At 43.9% G+C, this 25429-nt stretch overlaps 2 protein-coding genes across 2 annotated transcripts; both read right to left on the bottom strand.

The window, feature by feature from the left end:
* Positions 1 to 6154: 6154 nt before the first annotated feature.
* Positions 6155 to 13210, bottom strand: LOC128753941 (carboxypeptidase Z-like). The gene is made up of 13 exons (XM_053856180.1): positions 13079 to 13210; positions 12768 to 12800; positions 12067 to 12118; positions 11675 to 11997; positions 11388 to 11603; positions 10947 to 11182; positions 10097 to 10258; positions 8835 to 8993; positions 8638 to 8773; positions 8425 to 8564; positions 7515 to 7614; positions 6618 to 6763; positions 6155 to 6555 (listed from the first exon to the last, which is right to left on the bottom strand). The coding sequence occupies exons 1-13, from the start codon at positions 13170 to 13172 to the stop codon at positions 6352 to 6354; spliced, it is 2001 nt and encodes a 666-aa protein (XP_053712155.1). The 5' UTR covers positions 13173 to 13210; the 3' UTR covers positions 6155 to 6351.
* Positions 13211 to 15056: 1846 nt separating this feature from the next.
* On the bottom strand, positions 15057 to 17701 carry LOC128754489 (G-protein coupled receptor 26-like). The gene is made up of 3 exons (XM_053857144.1): positions 16936 to 17701; positions 15920 to 16033; positions 15057 to 15743 (listed from the first exon to the last, which is right to left on the bottom strand). The coding sequence occupies exons 1-3, from the start codon at positions 17610 to 17612 to the stop codon at positions 15497 to 15499; spliced, it is 1038 nt and encodes a 345-aa protein (XP_053713119.1). The 5' UTR covers positions 17613 to 17701; the 3' UTR covers positions 15057 to 15496.
* Between the last annotated feature and the right edge of the window lie 7728 nt (positions 17702 to 25429).

The following is a 25429-nucleotide window of genomic DNA, read 5'->3' as shown; positions in this document are numbered from 1 at the left end:
TTTTGTACATTGACAAGTGAATTCACCAGCACGGCCAGTTTGGCCTTCTTATAACAGCGAACTGATCCGTGTTCCGAGTTCTTATTTTCTTACCTTTGTACCGTTTAAATTGAGGCTGTCAGATGTAGAATAACCTCATCATAAAACTTCTTTATCTTCGCGTTAAAGGGGCCCTCTTGACTATTTTCCTTTTCTATTGTAAGTAGATATTGTGAATGGTAGCTTAGCAAAATGGTCACTATACAGGAAGAGCAGTAGGAACTACAAAAATGGCCGGTGCATGGTCAACTCATACCATTGGTCGTAAGTTGGTAACCTAACAAAGGTAAAGTACCGGTGGAGAACGGAACAACTGCGATGATAGCGATGGAAGATGTAATGAAAGCAATATTTTCTTTCCATTGTTTTAACAGTACATTTACATTTTCTTTCCATTTACCTTTCTCTATTTAAGATAAAAGTGTGTACAGTACTGTATTACTTACAGCGTTTAAAGTACTTTATGTTGCTTATGTGTCTGTGTTTGTTATTACTGAAAAACAGTACATGGATCCTGAAGTAATGTTTTTGCTCAGTATTGACTAGACTACAGACCAAACCAGCCTCGTACAAACTTCTAAACATTTTTATACGGTAAAGACGTGAAACTCTGATTTATTGGTACATATACTAGAATATCTTCATCTGTGGTCAACCCCGCGTTACACAAACATAGTAGATATGACACAGCATTTAGATCAGTATAAACCAAATCGTGAATTTTTTTAAAAATGACGCACGTATCACCGAGTTTAGATGTTTGTTGCTGAATTTTTTTGTTCATCACATGAACCCGAAATAGTTTAACACTTAAAAGGTATGCTGTATCAGGAGTGTCCGATTGAACCTACTTGTAACTAAACTAAGCTGAGCAAAATGAATTACTCCTGAATGCAAAGAGGAAACTGGGAAGAATGATGGAATATTGACCTTTTAGGCCAATTGTTCATCACCAACGGTGAAGGAAGGGGAAGCAGTACTCAGTACTGCTGAGGAAGTGCTCCAGTAACCTCGACTAGTGACATTGTGAGAAGGCAGTCGTCTCTACTGCTCTTGAGTTTGAATCCTGTCCTTGTTCCGATGAACTTGAAAGTTCCTTTTGGATAAAAAAGTCTGTTCAATGACATGTAAATATGCAAGCAGGGCCGACTCATTCCCACAAGTCAGTTCAGCATGCATCAATTCGGGGTCCCACCAGCTGCTCCTCAGCGCAGGCTGCCTTTGATCCTGGCGTATTTGTCCATTCATGGCCTGACCAGGACGAGATGACGTTAATAAGAATGACATGGTTAAGGAACACTTTAAAGCTATCGCTCTTTTGGCTGTCGGAGCAGGTTGCGTTGAGGATCGTACGCAAGTTTCCCAGTCTTGTGAGCAGTGCCTATTAGTCTATACCAGCGTGTTCGTCACCGAGGCCCTGTCTGCGCGGGTTTACCTATGCAGTATGAATCCATTTGTCTCCACTGATGGAAAATAATTGCAAAGCAAACAAATCATCCCTGCCACATTGAGCAGGCCTCCACTCCTGGGGCAGGACCGCTAGCTGGCTACACGGCCGACAAATGAGAGGGGAAGAAAGAAACGCGAGACGAGAGCGATGGGTAGAGTTCATACTAGAGTGGTTTGGCATTTCCATTATATATGCAGAGTGTTAAAAAGTGTTAAGTTCCAGACAGTGATGCAGTCGGATTGAAAGTGACTACATGGCGCAGTGGGAAGGGAGAAGAGGGAGAGGATTCTGAGAAAGTCTGGCAGATGGAATCATACTCCAGGAACATGAGGACAAGACATCTGGTAACATGCTAGGGATAATTATAGCAACGGCTCACAAAAAAAAAAAAATGCCTGTTTCAAAAAGGATACAAGACAAAAATGTCGCAACCGTTTTGCTGCAAGGAGCCAGCTCTTGGGGAAAAACAGTTCTGCAGTGGGGTCTTGTTGTTTGTACAAATTCTTTACGAAAAGGTTCAGCGGGACGTTAAAGGTTTAAATGAAATAAAAGGAAGCAAAAGGTCATTTTGTGATAGTGCTGTTCCACTGAGGCATGTTAGCGTCCTTTAGAATGGAAATGTAGGGCAGTTTTAGGCACAAAATGTGATAAATACTTCAGTAAGTTTGGGGGTGGCACAGGCAACTAGACTAAACATATGAAATGGAAGTCATTTCCAGGGCATTGGCTGGAATTGAAAAAACGAAAGGAGAAAATGCAAAAGAAAATAATGCAAAGTTCTGTCATTGAAATATTGCCAAGATACTTTCCAACTTTTACTCAGCGTTTTCTCTCGTTTCCAAGTCCGCACCTCAATATCAGCTCCATTAGAGACCGCTGGGAAGACTCTCTCTTCTCAAGACGACGTGGCTATGCAGGCATCTTGGCTATTGACATTTGTTAAGTGAAGGTCATAGTGTGAAGTGGTCGGGATGAGGGTCAGCACCTTCATGTCAGAGGCCACGGTTTACAGAAGGAATAAGTCAAATCTGTCTTCAGGCTCCCTGGAGGCATGTCTTGGATTCTTGAATCAGGATGGCGTCATGAACAGGTGGACGGTTTTGCTTTGCTTTCTCCAAAGAATGAACAGCACAACTACCCTGGTGTTGACGCTAGCAGTGTCTGGGATCAGCTGAAAATCGATTATATTCATGGTGGTATGTTCAACTCAATGTGGCAATAGCCTGCGAGTGACTTGTAAAGTCAATGTAGAGGCACAGTTGCGTGCGGCAAACTGTAGCGTTACAATCTAGGGGCGGAGAATGTGACATGCCTGGGGTTCACGGTCACAGCTTCAGTCCGTTTCTAGCAACATCAAAGACGCTGGGCAAAAAATGTGAAACCAATCACAGCCCAGCTTTTACAGAGAACAAACCCATCACAATGAAACAAGCTGAATGGAACGGACGCGGTAGATAAATCGCTACATTTCTGCTACCCAGGTCCACCATGTTGGACCCCTGCAAATCAACCATTTGCGATGTTAACATCACTGATCACAAACTTCCATGTGTTCTTTGCATTGGTATTGCTGTTCATCAACATATCCAGCAGGGGGAGCAGCCCACAGTCAAAAGTTTAAGACAACAACAAACACGGCGACTGTGGAAGCAGCGTTGATCATGTACCACTAGCAGAAAAGAGGAATACGGAGGTAGCGGTCGGTGAGGTTGTTAAATTTATCGTGACTGGAAGTCGGAATATCGTCTTATTCTGCCCTATTAGAGCTTTATGTCTGGTAGTAACAACAACACTGCCCACCACGGTGTCCAGTGGTACGGCTCTCTTTGGTCCATATCCATAAGCTTTGCAGAGATACGGACGAAATGAACACAGAGCTTGACTTTGTCGTCCAGCCCTACATAACAATGAGCATAACAGGGCCTTAAGTCGCCCACCACTGAAGTATAAGTACTGCGACAAGTGTTGCCAAGTGGTGTTTAGAGTGAATATCAATTTTAGAGTTTGTTTTTTTGAGTTGCTATGTAGCGGCTAATAACACTTAACCTAAGGAGCAACAACTCTACCATGTGACTTTGTGGTCCTTCGCCTCAGTAGATCTGAATATTTAGAGTAGAGAGTATACTGAATACTCTACTCTTCTGCCAAGGAAGTTACATTTGTTTCTTAATTAAATTAGCCTTTTCTTTTTAAAATAAAATAAATCCTAAGTGAACAGTAGTGGGATCCTGGTTATACCATTTCACTACCACCTAGATCTAGATGACTAATGTTGCTGGAACTGGCAGAAATTTCATTCCCAAAATATGCTTCTTCATGTACGGATGATGACATAATACTGCTCAGTTGTAATTTGAATCAGCAGTATAAACTATACATAAAGGACAGAGCAAAGCTTTATGATCTGATTCAGTCGCTTCCCGTGACTCTGGTGAGTTCCAGTCTTGGTCTCCTTCCGGCTTCTCTTTGCCGACCTGACTCCAGTTTTGTCGCTCTTGAGTGTGATTAGTTTGGACTCCATCTACTCTGGCTACAGTCTGGAGCGCCATCTAGTGCAGCTGCCGCTGAGGGAGGTTAAGCATCGCATCGAAGCTCAGGCTTAATAAAAAAAGAGGTCAATCACAGGTCAGTTTGCCTTACAGCAGATGGATCGTGAGGGTAGGAGGTCACGCGCGATGAAGCAGGCAGATCTTATCGATGGATGACGCACATTCTTAAGATGCTTTTTAGAACGTGCGAATGGGTAATGTAAGGGTGCAACAAACCAGAAGAGCGCGGGGAATACTATAGAATCTAGGTTTGTTTGTTCTCCATGTTGACTGTTGGTCTGTTTAGGATTAAAGCTTTTTTTTGTTTTGCTTTTTTTACAGCGAGTTTTCATTGGAAAAAAAAAAAACAGTCCAGTCGAAGATCTGCCATTTTACTTTATTTAAACTCCTTTATTCAATATATTGTGTTACTCCTTTTATTATTTATTATTTTATTATTTTATTTTTTGTGTTTTCATATTCTTTTTTAGCTTAGAGAAAACGTGTTAACATTTTGGATAGTTGGAATCACTATGTGTGAAGCTTCTAGAGCCAGTTAAGATAAATTCTCAGATCGACAGGAACTTAACAAGAGTCACTGAAGACAGTCTCGCAAGTCTGCGCCAAGTCTTGCCTCCAGTAGTCAATGGTCTGGCGTGTAGCACAAAAGAAGCTCCTCATTGACTATCAAAGTGTCAACACAGCCTTTGAATCCAGTGTAGGGAGTTGAGTTTAAATTATTATATTCCTCTATTATTTTCTTCTGCTCACTCTGGCATGTGAGTTGGGTGGGCGAGAGGAAGGTTTCGAACCCGTCTGGAAAAGCGAAATTCAAGAGTACGGCCTATTAAATCGCCAGTTAACCTGACTGTTTGTTTTGGACGGTGAGAGAGACTAGAGTGTGTGGTAGTGAAAACCAGAATAAGTATTTAGGAGAGCAGTCAACTCCACATTGAAAAGGCTCCAAGTCTATAACAAACTCTCTGACAGTCTCTTCAGTAATATTAAATAACTAATACGTGTGATATAACAGTGTGAGCTCACGTGCGTGTGAGTAACAGTTTAGAGTATGTTTCAAACCTCATATCCAGCATTACAGCGCCACAGTAAAAACAAAAAGCACATGTAGGTAGACGCATGGGCCTGACATTTTGGGGGGCAGGTGATCTTGAAGATCACTCATCAAATTCATTTGTAAAAGAATCACTATTTGACACAAATTTGTATTCTACATTTGTCGTGAGATTTGTCCTCCTGACACCAAAGAATGTGTAAATCGTGCGTCCTCATTGCACAACTTCCGTGAATATGATTCAAGGGACACATTTCATGACAACAGTTGTTTTTAGCGCTGTAAGAAAAAAAAATATTTCAAGTTTCTGCCTAAAATTTTTGTTTGTAACTTGAGTAGTTTAACTACAAAAAATACTAAACATAGTACTTGATGAAAAATAGTACCTTCGACTACTTTAAAATATAACTGAAGTTTAACCACCAGTTAGTAATAGTCAATTTCTTTAGTTTTAGTTCGAGAGTTTCCTCGAAAATGTGTAGAACTATTTCTTCCAGGAGCCGTATCATGAGAAAAGACCACTCGTGCTCAAAGCTATATATTTATGTACAGTGTGTGCCAAAAGTTAATGTTCATCACTATTTGAAAGGTAGATTGGATAATAAAGCAAAATAAATAAAACAGTAAAAATAAAAATATGAAGTATCAAGCAAAATAAAACTAATAATAAGAATAAATAATCAAATAAAATCGTGTGTATAAATAAAACTACTTTATTTACTTTATTATTTATCTACTTTATTATTTATCTACTTTATTGTACTTTTTCTTTTAATATCTATATTTTTTATCCCAACCAAAACTTTATAATACAAGAGTGATGAAGAGTTTGTTCTGTAGCGTAGGTCAGTAGTGAGCGGAATGTGGGCCCCCATAACAAACAACACTTAAAAGTGCGCTCTCATGGAAGAGCCTGATGGTCGTCCTGAATAAACACAGGTTCCGCTTGACCTGACTACAGTAGAATTATCGGGGCGCGTGTGAATGCCAGAATTCAAATTCCACCATGAAGCAAACTCCTTAAAATAGATTTATTCATTGAACTTAACATAAAAGGGTGAAAAACTATTACACATTCAAGTTAACATTTGACCACCAAACTAACTTTAGTTTCCTGGATACTAAACTGTGCAAATGTAAATGGATGCTTGATCACATGGTGAGAAACAAAGTGCTATTATGACGTCCAACTTTAATTGAGTATGATAAGTTAGTGATCATTTGAACTAATCCACCGACATGTCTGCTTTTCCACAGTGTGTCTATACGTTTCTCAGGAGCCAGTTTGGAGGTGAGATGCCAGACTGGGCGAAGTAGTTCCACCACCAGGGCTTCTCCTCTCGCTCGGGTCCTCCCGCTGCTAAATCCGGATCGTTGAAGCGTTCAAACTGGTTGTAGGGGTCAAACCGATCCCAAGTGTCGACGGTTGGGAAGAGGTGGTCATCGATATCTGGCTCGACGGGAACCTGGAGGGAAACAAAAGACAAGGAGAGGAGATCAAAGCGGAGGAGTTCACGCAGATAAAAACCTTCTGCAGGGTGAAGTCCACACGTCCGGCTTTGTTCATGTTCTGAGGCAGGTGGACCCTCTTGCTCACTCGGGAGTAACCTCTGGCTGTGGCTGTCAGGATGTGAGTGCCGGGATTGAGAAGTCGCCAGTAGTCGCCGTCTTCAGCTGCAGGAGGGAAGCGAGTGAGACGGGGAAGAGAAGATGCTGATGTTGACGGCTACAGGCTGTTTTTATGAAAGTCAAAACTACTGTTAACAAAAGGCAAATAATAATAGAATGTAATTTAAAAAGGCATTTTAAGACACAACATACAAACACCCTTTTTAATCCCATGTATTTTTCCGAGCAGGAATTCTCTTCCATACATTGTTCAAAGACATCTTCTGTACGCATGAATACATCTAGCAGCATAAGTGTTTCACAATGCGATTAATGTATTGTGCACTGTTGCTGAATACATGCTGGTGTATTTGAATTTTCGCTTCTTCGAGAAAAATGAGGTATGTTTTTACACTGTAGCCATTAGCTTGACTACTTTTTTGTCCCCTTCCTTCTTTCACTTGCAGAAACACTCATCGATGACATGTTTTTTTTTTTTGTTGTTGTTGTTTTGTTTCTTACTGTGGTTGGATGGAAATTAAGTAATCAAGGTTGGTGAGGAAGTTATTCTCTTTAGCTAAATAATACACTATAATACAATCAAAATATCACATGCAAAAACAACCGCTATGATGACATTATTATAAATTAAAAATAATGGGATAATGGGATAACAACCTAAACACAATCAAATTGCAAATATGAAATAGTTAAATTGATCAAAATATTGCATTCAAAGAGCAAAAAAATGTTTAAAAATAATTTAATTTTGTTTAGTTTTCTTCAAATAATAACAATAATAATTATGGACACTTACCTGTCGTGACATCTTTTCTGATGCCCCTCACAGTTACTGTGGCACCTTTAATTCCGTTTCCGTTCACATCTTTCACCACCCCCTTCAGCCCTCGATGCACCTGGTCAGGTGAGAGGGAAAAAAAATGTATTTATTTTCTCAGACTGCTCCCCAGAATAGCTCCGCTCAGAGGTCAGAAATGCTCCCAGGATGGCTGAAGTTGTGGTGTGGGAACAGCTTAGCAGGCTGCGTGGTTCCACAGAGGCGCTAGAGTCAGCAATTTCTGTTACAGTAATTTCTCTGCTGCGGAACTTTCTCTCTCTCCTCACAAGCATCAGTGATATATGGCAGGAGGTTCAACAATCAGTCAACAGATGTGAGACATGTGTGACAAAAACTGATGAAATTTGGAGGTGATTAAATATGTTTTCTTTCTCTTACAAAGACACGCTTGTGTTGAATTCAAAGAGTACTCTGAACGGATTTCTAGCACCTTCTAGTGGGTGAGAAAAATATGACATAAAATTCATGACAGTCCGTAAAACCGAGTTATTTGTAGAATTATTCTTTATATAATAAATAACTGACATAAACCAAGTTAGCTTTAGTGAAAGTGATATAAGTTCATGGTTTTACTTATTTTTATTATTTGCATGTGTGAGAAAGAAAAATCCTGCCCTCTACCCAATAAGATTATTATTATTATTATTATCATAATTGTTATTATTATTAATATTATTATTATTATTATCATTATTATTACTATTGTTGTTGTTATTATTATTATTATTATATCACGTTTTCAAAGTGCTCCGTGTTTTGTACATGCTTTTCCAAATATTCAAGACCCCCTGCAAATCTCCGGTCCCAAAAAAAGCTTCCTCCACCAGTCAAAAATATCCATTTCCAAAACGAGACCGAGGACACGTACCGACTCCATGAAGCTGAGCAGAGCTTCCTTGTTCCTCTTCCACTCGGGGTAAAGTTCGGCCTCCGCGGGGAACTTGTCGCAGCCCAGCTCCACGGTGATCTCCATGCAGTTGGTGTGCAGGTAGTTGAAGTCAGACATGCCTGCAGAGAATGTGAAGAGAAAAACATAGCAGATCATCCTGGTGTTCCATCCAAAGCTCTGACTCAGTCTCACCTCCAGCAAAGCTGTACCACTGCGCCCCGTTGATGATCCCCCTGGTCCGGTAGAAAGAGGCCCCACATCGGTCCGTGTCATTATTCGCCATGGTGGCGTGCGCGTCCGCGTAAGTGCGCGCCAGCTGCTTGAAGACCTGCAGGTGGTGGAGAGGTTCGTGAGAATCTGGACGGTGGATATTGGGGCTGCAACAGCACCTGCTCATCTGGAGTGGGCGACAGCATCTTCTCCTCATGTGGGTGTCTGGAGAGGTCAAAGGGGTAGGAGACCACCAGCTCACCTCCATGAAGGCTGGCAGACTGAACAAAGGGCAGTGACCTGATCCACTTCATCACAGCGTAGGTCTCTGGCGCCACCTAGAGGGAAGATTTGCGCATCACACCAGCAACAGCCGCTTCAGAACACCAGTGTTGTTTGGGACTGTTGTGCGATTGTCATAGCTGTCGCAAGTGTCTTGTGAGGTTTTGGTGTTTCATTGTTGTTTAGTTGTGTTTAGTAAATCTTCTGTCTTTATTTATTTATTTAGTGGTACAGTCGTATATAAGTTGCGTTGTGTGATTCATTGTGGTAATCCTGAATTTGCCGACTTGAGTAATTTGTTTTTGTGTTGGTTTACTTGTGTTGTTCATGTTATATTGTTATATATTTGTGTATTAATTAGTAATTGGCTTTTATTTTGTTTTTTGTTTATTGTTCTTGGGTGTGTCCAAGTTTACCTTTAATTGTTGGGACCTTTTGTTTTTGTGGGGACCTCTTGCCAGTCCCCACAAAGTAAAACCTCAATTTGAGGATTAAAACTTCAAAATAACTAGGCCATTATAATTAGTTTTATGTTTGGTTCAGGTGAAATTTAGCTAGTTGTTTTGGATGGTTAGATTAAGGGTGAAAGGCTGGGGAAAGGGTAAAGTCAGTGAACAAAAATAGAGATACCAACGTGTCTGTGGTTTTTTTTTGTGTGTGTTTCTTTGCCGTCATGTTTGATAACTGGTTTGTTGGATGGATTTATTATCTCTCCTGTGTTATAATCTGATATTAGTTTTGATGAACTGATGAAGCTTCATGAAGCTTCATGCTCATTTTTATGGGCTTGAAAATGACATGATGTTTCATTAAAGTAGTTGTTAAATGTCAAAGATTATGGAGCAGACAGTGACACCAAGTGGCTTCTGAATATATGTATACTGTTTCATGAAGCTTCGTTCATCCATTAACAATTTTTGAGCTGAATATGTGATGCTCATATGAAGTTTTTATTAAAGTGGTTGTCCAAATAGAAAAAGATTCTGAAGCAGAGAGCGCCATCTTGTTTGTTCTGATGAGGACAAATGAGAACACTGTTTCATGAAGCCTTATAAGCCCATCAACAAGTTTTAGGAAACTTGTCTGGCAAAGTGATTACGAGTGTTTTTCGACTACTAAAACTAACAGCTGTTGCGAATCACAAACAAGTCTCGCTTACCTTTCCAAACCAGTACGAATCAGGGATCGGGATGTGGTCGATGCGGAAGTGTCTGCTTCTTCGGTTTAAGTAGAAGACGGATGTAAGGTCGGGGAAGTTTCGGTTCAGGTCAAGGTTCTGGGCGTTATTCCGTCCATTTGTCCATCCATTCAGCAAGTGACCCTGTAGTCATCAGTCCACAACACTGGTTGGCATTTCAAGTCAAGTGATGGTGGTAGGATATTTAGTCATGAGAGGAAGCACTGAATATCAGAGACAAATACTGAGGACAATGAGACAAATATTAGTCGTAGATATGAGACTTTCAGCCAATATTTGTTACTATTGTTAACATAAAGACAAGACCACACATCTGTTAGGTAGTGATGAGGCTTCATGAAACAGTGACCTCATTTTTAGAGCTCAGTAGGTGGCGCTCTTGGTTTGCAGATTTCATTGACTTGGTTGCTCAAATACAAATATCTTGGAGTAGCGAGCGCCGTCTAGTAGGCTGATAAAATAAGGCCACTGTTTCATGAAGCCTCATAATCCCATCACTACTGTTAGGTAGAAAGCAGCAACGTAAATGATCATGATGACTTTGCTTACATTCACTCCAGTTTCTGGCCCAGAGTACCTGAGGCAGAAGTGTCGCTCCACGAGCCCCCATTACGAGAATGAGCAGAAGACAGTGGAATGGATGGATGATCATAAAGCTTAGGTTGTGTAAACACAATGAAGTTGAAGCAGATAAGTGGTATAAGTCAAGCTAGCCAGGAGCCTTGCTCCTCACATGCAGACAGAGCAGACAGGAGGATGGAGGAGCAGATAACGGTGGTTTGTCTTCTTTTACACTGTTAACAATATTTACTTCCTGTTCGGCGAGCTCGGGGTCGCTGCTGTCTGCTACCTCTGATGCTGCCAACTCATAACCGTCGGGGTTCATCGAGGCCAGAAGGTGGATGCGGGTGGTGTTGATGATAGTCTGAACACGCTGGTTACCAAGAATGTACTCGGAGCACAGGTACTGGGCCAGGTAGATGAGCAGCTGGCGGCCCAGGACTTCATTCCCGTGCATGTTGCCGATGAGCTTGATCTCTGGCTCCACTAGCATGAACAGAAACATGCTAGGTGAGAGCACTCAGTGGGTCTTTTCCTGTTGTTTTCAAGGTAGTTTCAGAGCATCCAGGTGTTAAGGCAACTGGCCACGCTCTTGAAGGTCAAGGGTTTTAGAATAAACTTTATACACATAATATAAGCAAAATTCCGTTCCCATTGTCTGTAAAATTTTCAAGTAGTTAAAATGACTCACGCAGCTCGTGGCGTCCGGGATCGTTGCTGAACTCGATGACCATCAGGTCTCGACCTTCAGTGCTGCGTCCAATACTGTAGACATGAGCGATGTGGGAGCACTTGGCGGCCGTTCTCTTCAACAAGCTGTACATCTGAGAGTTTGATGTGTAGGTGAACTGGATGATGGTGCTGGGTTCCTCAGGTGACAGGTTGGACAAAGTTTGCTCCTGTCTGGCTGAAGGTTGAACATCGGAGGTGAGGATAAAATAGTTATCCAGTCAGCAACGTGAATATTGTGAGTTTTACCCTTCAGGCCTGCCAGTGGGTCGAAGCAGCCTTCTTGGTCACTTGCGAAGAAGCGGTCGCAGTCCAGGAAGTACGGCCAGGCCATGTCGATGGACTCGAAGGCGTGGCTGCAGTCCTTCCTGAGGGCCTCGCAGGTGCTGCGGCACGGCTTGACCATCCTGTCATTCCGGCAGGGCGAGGCCAGCACGGAGCAGCCCACCAGCCGGATATCGGGCGAGCACTCTCCGTTCAGAAGGCCATGAATGACACTGAGGAGGAGGTACTCCGGCCCGGACTCGGCTTCCACTCGAGTTCGGTGGCCGAGAATGTTGGGAAATATAGTCCTGGATTTAAGAATGAAGCTGAAGCCAGAGTGTGGAGGGAGCATTTAGGGTCATGTATCATGAGCTTACCGAGAGTAGTCCATGTCATTACAGTAGCCCAAGTTGAGTTCTGTGCAGGTGGCTGTGGAGTTGAAGAATGATCAGGAGCAACTCATCATCACGGACAATACCTGGACTTTTGAGTATAGCTCTGCATAAAAAAGTGGCGAGGCATGCATGGTGGCAGTGACATGGTTGACGGTAGTGTGGACATTTCGAATCATGGTACGAGGGAGACTGACATTTTCATTTCATGCAACCTTCCCTGACTACTTTTACAGTCAACGTAAACCTTCTGTTGTACTTACAAACTCTGTGCGCTAGTGATGTGTAAGTGAGGTATCATGAAACAGTATTGCAGGGTTGATGAAGCAGTGTCCTAATTCTCAGAGGCCACTAGATGGCGCTCTAGGTTTAGAAATGATGTGAGGTTTCCTAGAATCAGTTGGTCAAATCCAAACGTTTAACAGCAGACAGCGCCATCTGGTGGCCCCTGAAAAAGAGGACACTGTTTCACGAAACTCCATCTAACTTTCAATACTGTGTCATGAAACCTCATTGACCCATCACTACGAAACGCTTCGTCATGTGGGACTCATTGTAAGACCCCTGAATTCAATAGGGTCAGTTTCACTTTTTGGGGGCGCCAGGCAGAGGACAAACATAGGTCCATGTCTTCCACACTGCACACCTCAAAAGGTCATCCGTGTGTGGAAACCAATTACACTTACGTTTTGCATCGGACGCGCTGTTGCTGCATCTTCCTGCAAGAGAGCACAAATCGGATGTAATACGGAGCACTGACGGCAGGTGGCGACATTGTAAAAAGCCTGACTCAACTCTGCGGACGTATTGTTTATGTGGAACCTCACAACTTGCACATTACTCAGCTTAAACGCACACACTGGCTCGCTACTGTTACTCGCTGACATGCCGGTGAAAACCCCCGAGTGGAAGCTTTTGTTTCTGCTCCAGCACGCTGCAACACGGTTGAAGCACGCGCGCACACGCCGAGTTGACTCGAAGTTATGAGATCTCTCACCTAAAAACTCGTCTCCTGGGTGACAGGGCTGTTGCGGCGCGCACCACGCGCTCTTGAAGAGGAGTAGAAACAGCAGCGAAGCAGCGAAAGCCATCGCCTTCGTGGAGGCTGTCAGTGATGTGGCAACGTCTCTCCCAGACGGTAATGACCACCCTCAGCACACACGCACACCAACACAGCTATCTCTGACACACGCGCGCGCGCGCACGCAGATCTGACTTCCTTTGTCCCCGCAGCATCTTCGGATCACTGGATGTGTGGATCAGATTTCACGCGCAGAGCCTCGACGTCAGACAGTATAAAGTCGGGAGTTCTGTTACTAAAATAATTCTTTTTCAGGTTTGTTGTGACTCAAAATAAAAGTTCGTATTTTGTTTAAATCGCTCTCTAAAGTTTTGCAACGTTGAGAAGTTCACTGGTTCAACCAAGGGTTTAAGGGTGAACCGAGGTCCTCTGCCAGAAAAAAACGGAATGTTTTTAGTTCAAATTTTAGTTATTGTTGGATCATTTGTATTTTCAAATCTCCTAAAAAAAATCCTAAATATTTCTGCATACATTTCTTTCAACGCTCGTCATGTGACTTGCCGCCACTAAAAATGTGGACAAGGCGTCAAATTTGACTTCACAGAAACATAAGCAAATCGCTGAAATAAAACTACGACTTTCATGCGTCTTTTTACTTTTGTAAACAGAATCAACTGAAATTAAGGTCCAATTGTTTGCTTTTCAGCGACCAAATAATATATTGTACAATTAAAAAAAATATACATACAGTGGTACCTCCGTTTTCGAACGTCCCAGAATTCGAACAAATCGGAGTTTGAACAAAAATTTATAGATTTTTTTGCTTCGGATTTCGAACAAAAATCCAGAACTCGAACCCCCCGAAAAAGGCAGAAAAAACATAACGTGCGCGGACCGATCTGCAGACGTGCTTTGTTATTGTGTATAACGCAGCCTCTGTATGCAGACGTGTCCCGTTAGCTCCATTTACTGACTGTTTTTTCTTCATATTGAGGTGTAAAACCTTTCCTGTCTCCGCACTGGACCGTGGTAGAGTGTCACAGGGGAGGTGCTCGCTCTCCACACCACTCCAGGGTTTGATGTCCTGTTGTGGGCTGGAGCTGGGACAGGGATGAGGCGAGTCTGGGACAGAGCGTGACTTGGTTTATGACTTTGTCACAGCCAAACTGCACAGAAGCGCACATTCAGAGCTGGACACGCACCGGGCACCTCTTCACTTCTGGAGAGACGTCACTCACTCGGCAACCCCTCCCACATGCAGCGGCCACACACATAGAGGAACAGCGCACCTGCAGCAGACACTCTACATTCACTCCTACAAAAGCCTATTTTAAGGCTTGGAACGCATTAGTTCTTTTTCCATTCATTGTAATGGGAAAAATCGATTCAGATTTCGAACAAATAGCTTCTCGAACGGCCGTCTGGAACGGATTCTGGTCGAGAACCGATGTACCACTGTATATATTTTGATGTATGACCATTAGCATGTTGTTTTCAACAACGCTAACATATTTTACTACATTAAGTCCTCAAACAACATCACAGTTTTCACCTGTCTGAGTCAGATGCTCAGCATTACATGGAAAGTAGTGGGAGGAGCCACAGCTGGAGCTTGTGAGAACTCAAATAAAGTCACCATCAGACACTAAAATACTTTTGGGTGGAACTGATAAGCGCGAGAGAGTGACTCTCCAGAGTTGGTGGGAAAAATGGGCACCAGAAGGGGCATTTTTGGTGCTTGAGCTCCACTAAGGTTGTGCCTACTGGGGTTTCCAGTGGTCCCTCCCGCTTTCCTCCCACAGTCCAAGAGCTGAGCTATGAGGAAGACCATTGGATGCTACTACTCCATGAAGTACAATATATATATATATACACTGAGTGTGTGTGTGTGTACTTGATGTAGCATGAGAAATAACAGCCAGACACTCGCATCAGTGGCAGTGCAGTTTATTGTTTACTAAGTGTCGTTGTACACACATTCACAAACTTCTTTTCACTGTATGGCACTCGACATGAAAAGTACATGTTTGTGATGAAACACGAAGAACACTTGATCACAATTCAAACGTCCAAGAACGACGATGCAGTTTACGATGGTGAATTGGAGTAATTCTTGGCTACGCCTGAGTAGGCAAACTGGCCAGCCCTCTGGATGAACGCACACAAGGCTGGAGCGACCGGGTGGAGATATACATTGTCCCTGACAATCCTCCCAGTGGACCACATTGGAGCTCTAACAGTCATGTGACCAAGCCCTCTTAAGGATTGTCCTTGAGCAAGGCACAAACTTCTAGTCACGAATGAGCAGCTGCTGCTGGTCAGAGCCTCTAACCTTTGACCTCTCCGGAGAAGGTTATTGTGTAGCGAAACACAAGAAACAGATGCGAGTCCGGCTCAAGTTATTTTAACGACCACGCAGTTTTCGTCTGTGGTGTCCAGAGTGCTGGTGGTACTGTGGGTGGACAGGAAGTAATGTTCTTTGCCCATGACCCTGCTGATGACCGTCACCAGAACCTTTCGGTACTGCTGCCTCAGGATGCAGTAGACAAATGGGTCGGTCGATGCTTTGGCGTAGGACAGACATTTGGTGGTGATGCCCAGGTACCGGGGAATGTGAATCCACGGCAACAACTCCAGCAACCTGTTGGAGGAAGACCAGGACAGAACTGAACGTGGATGGATGGTGAGTAGATTAAAAGGCAGAGCAGAGAAAGCAGATGGAAATCCGATGAGAACAGGTGGGTGAGTTCAATACAGACAGATGAAAGACAGATGGGAGGATGAAAGACAGGCAGCCAAAATAAAAAAGAGATTTACCTGGTGATCACGTAGGGTGAGAAGCAGAAGACGAAGGTACCAATGAAGATGCAAATCTTCTTGGTCGCTCGCTGTCTTCTCTTTTTCTGCTGAGCCAAACACCTCTCCTTCACACTGACACACACACACACACAATTCATATTTACTCCGACTGCTCCACTGGTTGTTGATTTTCAAAGCGTCATTGTTGAATGTGGATTTACTTGCTGATTCTTCAGACAAACTATCCGGAAGTTACTCTTTGTTTTTTAATATTTACAATATTATAACAATGACGACAGAGTCAAAAAATCTTTCATGGTTGCAACTGATTCTCAGCTCTGCAGCTCCCTGAAACACATGTCACAAATGGCGTCACCAAGAACCATGAACAATTCATAAATTTATATGCCAAACATATTTTAAATTGTCCTTCATCCAGTCCTGGTTGCAACTGAATGTCTTATGAGGCTTCATGAAACAGTAGCCTTATTTCCACTAGATGGCACTGTGCTACAAAACCGTTTCAATGAAATCGTTTTTTTTCATCAAGGCCTTCTGAGCTCTGAAAATGCACACACGGTCACATGAAGCCTCATCAGCCTGTGGGATTGTAAAGTTGATAGGAATGCAATAATTGAAAAAATATATACATAAAAAGTATGAAATATATATATATATATATATATATATATATATATATATTTCATACTGTTTATAATGGTTTACTTCCATTGTTAAATAAGTATTCATCAAAAAAACATTATTTGTTAAACCAACCTTCAGCAGGAAAGTCGTTTTTATAACTTTTATTTCTCTTTTTGACCTGCTCACCAAATACTAATAATATGAATCTCCTTTCCATTCCATTCCATTACATCACTCTAGGCCCCCAGACCATTGGTTTGACACCATTGGACAGCGCTAAATCTAACCCTCATTGACCTGTGGATTTGAAATTGTACGGCAAGAATGTTTCTTCACAACTGCACACAAAGTGTTGCTCTTTAGCTCAACTGCGCGTGTTGTGAAGTTACCTGGGGTGGATGTCGACCAGCAGCAGCAGCGTCTGCACCGTGATCACATCGATCCTCTTGCAGTGCGACTTGGCGACTCTTAAAACTTTGAGATAAGCGAAGCAGAGCACCAACAGGCAGAAGGCGAAGCTGCTGCAGTGGAAGAGCGCGGTGAAGGTGGCGAAGGCGGGCAGCTGCGCTCCGCTCTCCTCGGACAGGTGCACGGTGCAGGAGGCGTAGGTGCGGCTGTATCCGCCCCAGTCCATCATCAGCTGGGTCAGCGAGAAGGTGAGCGACTGGAGCCAGGAGTACGCCACGATCAGGAGCGCGTCTCTGTGGCGCATCTTGCTGCTGTAGCTGAGCGGAAACACCACCGCGATCCACCTGTCCAGACTGAGCGCGGCCATGCTCAGCATCGCGTTGCTGGTCAGGAAAGTCTCGGAGAAACTCACCACCTGACAGAACAAGTCGCCGAAGGGCCGGTGAGAGTGTTCGGCCACCCCGACGAAAGTGGCGGGCATGTTGAGCGCAGCCAGGAGGATGTTGGAGAAGGACAGGTTGAGGACGAAGATGCCGGGGACGTGCGACCTCAACTCGGCGCTCTGGGTGAAGCAGAGCAGGACGGACGAGTTGGTGACCAGCGACACGACCGCGACCACCACGATGGACACCTCCAGGAGGAAGTCCGGGATGCTCATCCTTCAGGAGGGTTAGACGCCGAGAAGATGCTGAGGAGAGAGCGCCATGGTCCAGCTGCCTCCACCACAGAGCTGCCCGCTGCTGCGCCTCCAATTACTGACTTGGAAACTCTGCGAGTGGTGACTTCAGGTTGGCAAGTGCTGCCAGAGCGCACATGCGCAGTCGGCAGCGCCTCCTCTTCGTGGCTGTGCCGTGCGCCCTGCACGTGCGGCGGGGAGCAGCCGCGTGTGGCGCTTGAGCAATATTCATACAAGCAGGAGTTAATATTAGAGATGGAGAAGTCACGGTGCTCGCATCCCCAATTAAAGGGTGAGACCGTCAAGATTTCACCCTCACATACCTTCGGTCATGTGACTCACACGCGCCCGTCCAGCCAACAAAAACAAATTCAAAGCAGCGTGAGGGAGATTCTCAAATCACCATGGCAACACCAAGTCTCCAGCGGCTTCTTCACTCTTTGAACTTGAGCTCCCGCAGCAACCGATGCCCACAATTGTCTGATCACACCGTTTGCTTCATGCAAGTGCAGCTGCAGGGTTTATCCACCCAGGCGACAGTCCACATGACAAAAGCTGCTTGTCAAGAGTTTGGCTGGATGAGAGGAGGAGAGAGAAAGCGGAGGGATGAGAAGAACCTTGGGCGGAAATGTGACAAGGAGTGACCACATCCATGATGTTGACGAGTACAGGAGAAACACGTGAAAAACAGTAACAATATCTCCAATTCAAATGGTGTTTTCCTGGACTGAAGAGCAGTGTTTGTGTCGCTCATTTGTGTGAATATGCATAATATTTATACACCACGCACACATTTGTTTCAGTTTCCAGCCTGGTATTTATATCCACAATACAGCATTGATTGTTATTTAAGTAACCTCACCTGAAAAACACTTCACATCACTATAACAACAGTTATCAAGAGTCCATATTCATGTTCATTTTGATTCATACTCGCAGAGATTTTTGCTGTACTGCTTCCATCTAAAACTGAACATGTGTTTCAGTCAAGTCAGGCCACTTTTTATAATAGTTCTATAAATGAACTATTATACCCTCAACCCTTACATTATGCTTTATCACTAATGCTCAACAAATAGGAAGCGATTCACTGCAAGTTTTCTAGCTGATCCATTTCCGCTGGAGCATTATAGAAATGAAGAACTGCGGAAGGAGAGACTGGCCGAGACTCTGAGGAAGGGAAGCAACTGAAGAGCATATCATGAGTCATCATAATTTAAAAAAAAAATGCTACTGGGCATCATGACGGACACAGACCCAGAAGTAAGTCCAAGAAAATAGACCGTGGATGGTTCAGCATAGTCCTTAATAACAGGGAAAACAGAAGGTTTTGAGAAACTCGTCCCAAATTGAAGACAGTAAAACGGAAATAAAGGGGATGATGTGTGAATGGCTACACTTACAGATCAAGTTTAAAACAAGGACAAGGTGGGGAGCAAAGAGACGTTTGTGACCGACCCAGCACAGCGGGTCAGGCCACGCCCCCTCATGGTGAAATCCCAGCCGTACTCTGATATCATACTGGACATCAATAAAGAAGCACGGAAATCTGTCTGGGAAAAGAAAATACAAAAAACGTGTCGTAAGAACTATTCTTCTGTCTGCTCCGTTTCGATCCCTCAGATCAAGGCAAGAGGAAAGAGTTGTTGTTGTGTGTTTGATGTGGGATTGAAATAAACTTCTTCTTCAATAGCAGCAATAATATTTTTTGCAGTTTGTGATGCAATATGGATTACACTGAACTTGCAGTTGAACCTCAACAGAGAGACAACATGCTGATCAATGGAGCTGCGGGTTAAATTTGAGTCTGTCCCAGACGATTCCTGTGTCAAAGGGAGAGTCAAGGTTCCTGCAGGGACACTTACTTCATCTACTTGTGTCTGTGGAATCTCACTCCCAAGTGTCTTATCTCTCCAGGCACCTTAGGAGCGATGGAGAAGATTTCCAGGGAGATGGAAGCCTGGGCCTCTTTGTTCTGGCTGCTGCCCCCACGATCCGGCCGTGGAAAACCGTTAAACCGCATTAATGGATGCGCTGGAAATCCATCTATCGCGATGCAACAGCAGTAAAAAGACTCAGGAGCTGGTGCTTCAAACTCCTGGTTGCTAAAAATAATCTTGGTCACATGACCATGCGATGGTCAAGTTTTAACTGCCGGAAAAATCTTGCGTAGTCTATGAACATATCTTTCGATCAAGCACAAAACACAAAAAAGAACAACACTGTAAGGGAACTATTTTCACAGTATTTTTTATAGTGATATATATATTTTTTTGTCATAGTAATCACCTTTGTAAAATAATTTTTGCAGTATTTTTATGGTATAATTTGTTTTTTTTTATAGTAATCGCCTCACAATATTTTATAAAATAAGGAAATTATTTTCGCACTTTTTTTTATGGTAATATTTTTATTTTAATTTTTAATACTAATCACCTTACAATATTTTCTAAAATATTCTTATATGATTGCCAACTCACTATTGTGAAATGCGTTTTTTGGTGTGCGACCTCAGAAAGTTCATCAAAGACATTGCAGAAGCAACAATATATTACCATATGAAACACCCTGTCGACTTAAGTGTTTATTGCGGGTGTAATTATGCATCATATCACGTTGCGGCACATCATACAGAGAGGAGGCATATGTTCTCATTTTTGCCGACATGTGCAGGCGTGTGTGATGGTGCAGCGACCACTTTCTCAGCATGTATGTTCTTCTATATGACGCACTTTCTTCTTCTCACCAGCCTCCATCCAGATGCTGTTTGTCTCAGTTGTCCCCTTACGCAAGTTCCATTTACCGTTCCGGTGAAATCTCATGCATAGCAATACATACAACAGGCGGGGATCATTTTGGTTTTGTCCCTGGCTGCCATGGAAAGTTAATGATGCCATGGCAGGAAAACCCCTCTTTATTCGCTAGGCTGGCGTAATAGAGCGCGATATGAAAGGGAGAGAAATCACCCCTCAGCTAGTAGGAACCCTCTTAGTGGACACGTGTTCCCTTTGGGGTCCCAGGGCTGGAGTGGTGGTTATGCAAGCAACAAAATGCTGATGGCAGGAGCACTTAAGAAGTCCTGTTAGCAAGCGAGGACTCCATCCAACTTTCCCTCAGCCCCTGCCCCTGGATGTATGACTGTGTGTTTCTCAGTGCGAGCGCAGGATTACATAACAACACAATTCCCTCAGTCTGCGGCACAATATGGAGCGCTTGCATCACTTGAAACAACCCATATTTTTCTTTTCATCTTCAAGCACCCATCTGCTCTCCCAGCATGTCCTAGCTAAGTGAACCCCGGCTCTCATTATGGAAGAGGAAACCTCTGCTAGGTCAAACTTTATTTGCCACAACAATTAATTCCAGAATTCGCCAAGGTAAAACGTAACATATTATTTATACATCACATCTTTTGTTGTTTTCGTAGAGAAAATGTTGGGAGCAGAACAACATTAACAACAAGGAGTTGACTGAAGTGTTTGAATGTAATATACATTAAAAATATTAATGGTATGGCAACTTGAAAAAAAATGAGTCTTGAATTCAAAATGTAAAGTATGAGCAAGCTTGCACCAAAAATAAAAATAGAGAAAAAAAATATATATATACATATATACTATCCATCCATCCATCCATCCATCGTCGCCCGCTTATCTGTTGCCGGGTCGCAGGGGCAGCCGCTTCAGGAGGTCATGCCAAACGCCCTTCTCCCAAGCGACATCCACCAGCTCCGACTGGGGGATCCCGAGTCGCTCCCAGGCCAGAGTAGAGATATAATCTCTCCACCTGGTCCTGGGTCGACCCCTCTGTCTCCTCCCAGCTGGACGTGTCTGGAACACCTCCAAAGGGCGGCGTCCAGAGGGCATCCTGATGAGATGCACGAAACACCTCAACTGACTCCTCTCAATGTGGAGAAGCAGCGGCTCTACTCCGAGCCTCTGCCGAGTGACAGAACTTCTCACCCTCTCTCTCAGGGAGACGCCCGCCACCCTTCGGAGAAAACCCATTTCAGCCGCTTGTATCCGGGACCTTGCTCTATATACTAGTCATTGGAACTGATACAATTCACCACCATTAAGGGTTGGATGCTTGACCCTACGGCGACAGCGTCACCGAGCACAATGCAACGCAACAGGTTCCTGAGTGTGTAAATACTGGACAAAACAGTTTCCACTTCACATCGTCATTCATCGTTGCATTCCTCACAACAACAATGGCCGACGCACCAACCGTACACAGCCGTTTCCTCCATAGTCTCGCCAGACAATGAAGTAAGTGTTGCTGGAACACACCTTGTCGTTGGTGTATCAACGCTCCACCCCAGTGTTGCATGCACAGTGGGCACTTCTACAGTGACCTCCCACTGCAATACACTGCCACTCAATGGCCAGGCATAGTTACTGCAATGACATCACCCATTTCTGCCTACAGTCAGTTGCAGATATCACTCACTGTGTAGATCAGGAGGCGTGGCTTTGGGCCAGTGTCCATCTAAAAGGAAGTTTGTCACTATGTTCAGACCGTTTTCACCCACCGAAGCATGACTCATGCCTTTTGTCTGCAAACATGAACATCTCTAACCAGAGGGGATCAACACTCCGAGTCCAGGCTGAGCCGACCCCAGTTTAGGGGGAAACCTGGGGACACTCTGCTTACTCCAAATTGTCTAAATACGGGTGTCTATTTTTGCCTCTTGCCTGACATTGCTGGGAGAGACTCCAGCTCCTCGCAGTCAGGAAGAGGAATGGATTTATATTTGAATATGATTATGCCCTGCGCGCTCATCCATCCATTATCCTTGCTTATACAAGTGCAGCACTACTGACCTTCCGCTTCTGCCGGTTCTTGAAAGGAAGCACGAACATGTAGTTCAGTCAACACAGGCCGAGCCACGGAAATGCTTTTTTGGGATGACAGTGACTCATCACTACAATGTCTGACTCAACTGAGAGAGGGTGAGGGGAATCACACCTTTCCAGCAGCGCTGACCCTCATCTGTCCACCCTCATCGCTTTGAGCATGAGAAAGACCCCAAAGAGCGGGGCGAGGTGAGTGAGGCCAGCCCTCTGTCCGCAGCCCCGGTTGACGGTGATGAAAACGGATTACGGACGACGACGACGCCGGGCTGATGCGGGGAACAAAGAGGATGCGAGCAAATGTCACGGGTGAGGGTTTCTGGAGTGTGGGAGTCAGGGTGTAAAAATAGGACTAAGCCCTTTGAGCTACGGAGCAAGCGAAACGCTGCGCGCAAACGCTAACTCACACAGACACTCACATGTCCAGACACACAGACTCACTTTCATCCATGCCCACTGTCACTCTCTCTCCAGCTCCTCGCTCTCCCCCATCGTCTCACTCTCAGTCACGTGCTGATAGTAGCAACCAGATGCTAAAATAAGACACAAACTATTATGGCAACCATCCTCTCCGCTATTTAAAGGCGCAGGAAATAGTGACGCATCAGATTTGTGGCATATTTTAGACAACGTTGTGTCAGCAGAATTATTATTTTCACAAATTATTGACGGTATTTATGCGTTTATATGTTGGTTAAAGGCAAAATTATACAGGGAGGAATTGCATATTGCAAACCTAAGACTGGGGGCATTTACACTCGATGCCACCGCCCACTTCAGGTGTCATAGAATTTACAAGGATGAAACAGCACTCCGGTTATTAGGGGAACACTATGCGTTATTTTTATTATATTTCAAGTTTAAAAAGCGGTAGCTCCCCTTCCTCCATGATGGCATCATCATCTGGTGCGATGGCTGTGTCCCATTTCTCACCCTAACACTAGCACATGACACTTGGTTCTGACGTGCCCTCCGACGATAAAGTGAAGTGATTGACACTTTATGACGTCACGCGTAAAGATAACGTATCATTGGCTGCCGTGCTGTGTTTTGTTTCCTGCATATCGAGTGGAGACGCTTTGGAAACGCTAGCTCCAACATTTTTGCAACCTCTTGCTTCGGCGCTGAAAATCTCACTTGGTTTGGTGAACCAACGGAGAAGAAATGGGCGGAGCTGAAGCTATGTTGCGATGATAGATCTGTTAGAGGTATGGCAATGTTAACGTTAGCCTGGATGCTAGCCGACTGTTGTTTGTTCAGAAGAAATAAAAACATAGTGTTGTACATACATGTTGTATTGTTCATGTTGTCAGACACGGTAGACCATTTGGGTCACTAAAGTGTGATACGAAAGAAAATAAACAAAGAGAAGCGTAGTCCTCCTAACTAAAATGTCCTTGTTGTCCTATCCAACATTGTTTTTAAATAAAGTACTTTGGTATCCTGGAAATCTATCCAACGCCCTCTGTTTGAACCAGTGTTAGGGTGAGAAATTGGACACAGGCTTAGGCGCAGAACCCCTAGAATTCACCACAGCGGGACAAAGTAAATAGACTTGGCTCACTTATGGATGCTAAGTGAACAATGCCAAGGTAGACGGCTGCTTCACCTAGCTCTGACGGTTCAGTCTCCTCCATCAGCCAATAATGTGCCACGATTTAAGCCATCTGAATGTCTCTCAAATATAGCCGAAAGATTCAATGAAAAGTCTTGAGATAAAATCTGCGGACAGTTACTGCGCTGGATGACATCATTCGTCACCATTTCACTATTGTTTGTTTTGATCTTTGTTTGAAGATGGAAGCTAAGAGGGGATAGTCTCACATCAACAGTCGTGTTTTGGCAGTGGCTGAAAACCTAGCGCAAGCTACGTGAAATGTGAGGATGGAAATCAGAACTTAGCTGATAAATGCTAATCGATCAGATGGACGAGGAGGCGGCACAGAGCTTGTCAGCCCCAAGCAGACTTCCAAAGAGAGAAGGTGAAGAGCTCAGAGGAATGAAGGCCAACTGGCAAGGAAAAGCACTGGAAGGATCAACCAACTGTGGATGCTAATCAGTTTCATATGTCCGCCAACACAACAGATGCTCACTCTCAAGTCATAGGAGAGCCATCATTTTCCAGTGCTCCAATGCTCCATGTTGCATGTTAGGTGTTTCAATGGCCTCAAATGTGTTCCTAGAATGAGGGTTTGAGGTTGGAATGTTACTTCAACTCGTACGTGCCGTGGAGGCAGAGTGAGAAGAGTGCAGAGACTCTTCTGAATAGGTCCCTTTTCATCATACTGCTGAGGGACGGCTGCAAACTTTCTTCTTCGTCCACTGTACCATTCGTTCTGGAGTGCTACTGCCACCTCCTGTCCAAATCAGCTCATATCCCATTCTTTGAAAGTCTTTTTATTACATAAATGAAATAAATGATGGGCAATGTTGTTGGGTGTAAATCACATGGCTTGGCAGAGACCTGCTCTTCCTGAGTGTTTTTATTGGTATAACAAGTACTGATGGGTGGATGAGGTATCATGAAACAGTATTGCAGGGTTGATGAAACAGTGTTGGGATTTTCAGAGGTCACTAGATGGCGCTCTTTGTTTAGAAATGATGTGAAGTCCAAACATTTTGCAGCAGACAGTGCCATCTGGTGGCCTTTGAAAATCAGGACACTGTTTCATGAAACCTCATCTACCACCACTAAGAAAAACCATCGCATACATCCGTCATTTTACTATCTATAATCTCTCTCCATGTGAAACAGAAGATTTTATGTATTTGTGTGTGAACAATGGACCAAAAAGATAAAGAAAACTTACCCAGAATTACAATCCAGTCTCTCATGTTTCCCTGCTCCCATCCCTGCTTTGTTCAACAGGCACGTGTTTGTGATGGAGAGTCAGGTATGTCTTCTCCCTCTCTCTGGCTCTGGCACGCAAACAACCAGGTTTT

Source organism: Synchiropus splendidus, chromosome 2 (genome assembly GCF_027744825.2).
Source record: "Synchiropus splendidus isolate RoL2022-P1 chromosome 2, RoL_Sspl_1.0, whole genome shotgun sequence".
Lineage (NCBI taxonomy): Eukaryota > Metazoa > Chordata > Actinopteri > Syngnathiformes > Callionymidae > Synchiropus > Synchiropus splendidus.
The sequence above is the reverse complement of the archived record's forward strand: the minus strand, read 5'-3'. Positions and strand labels throughout refer to the sequence as shown.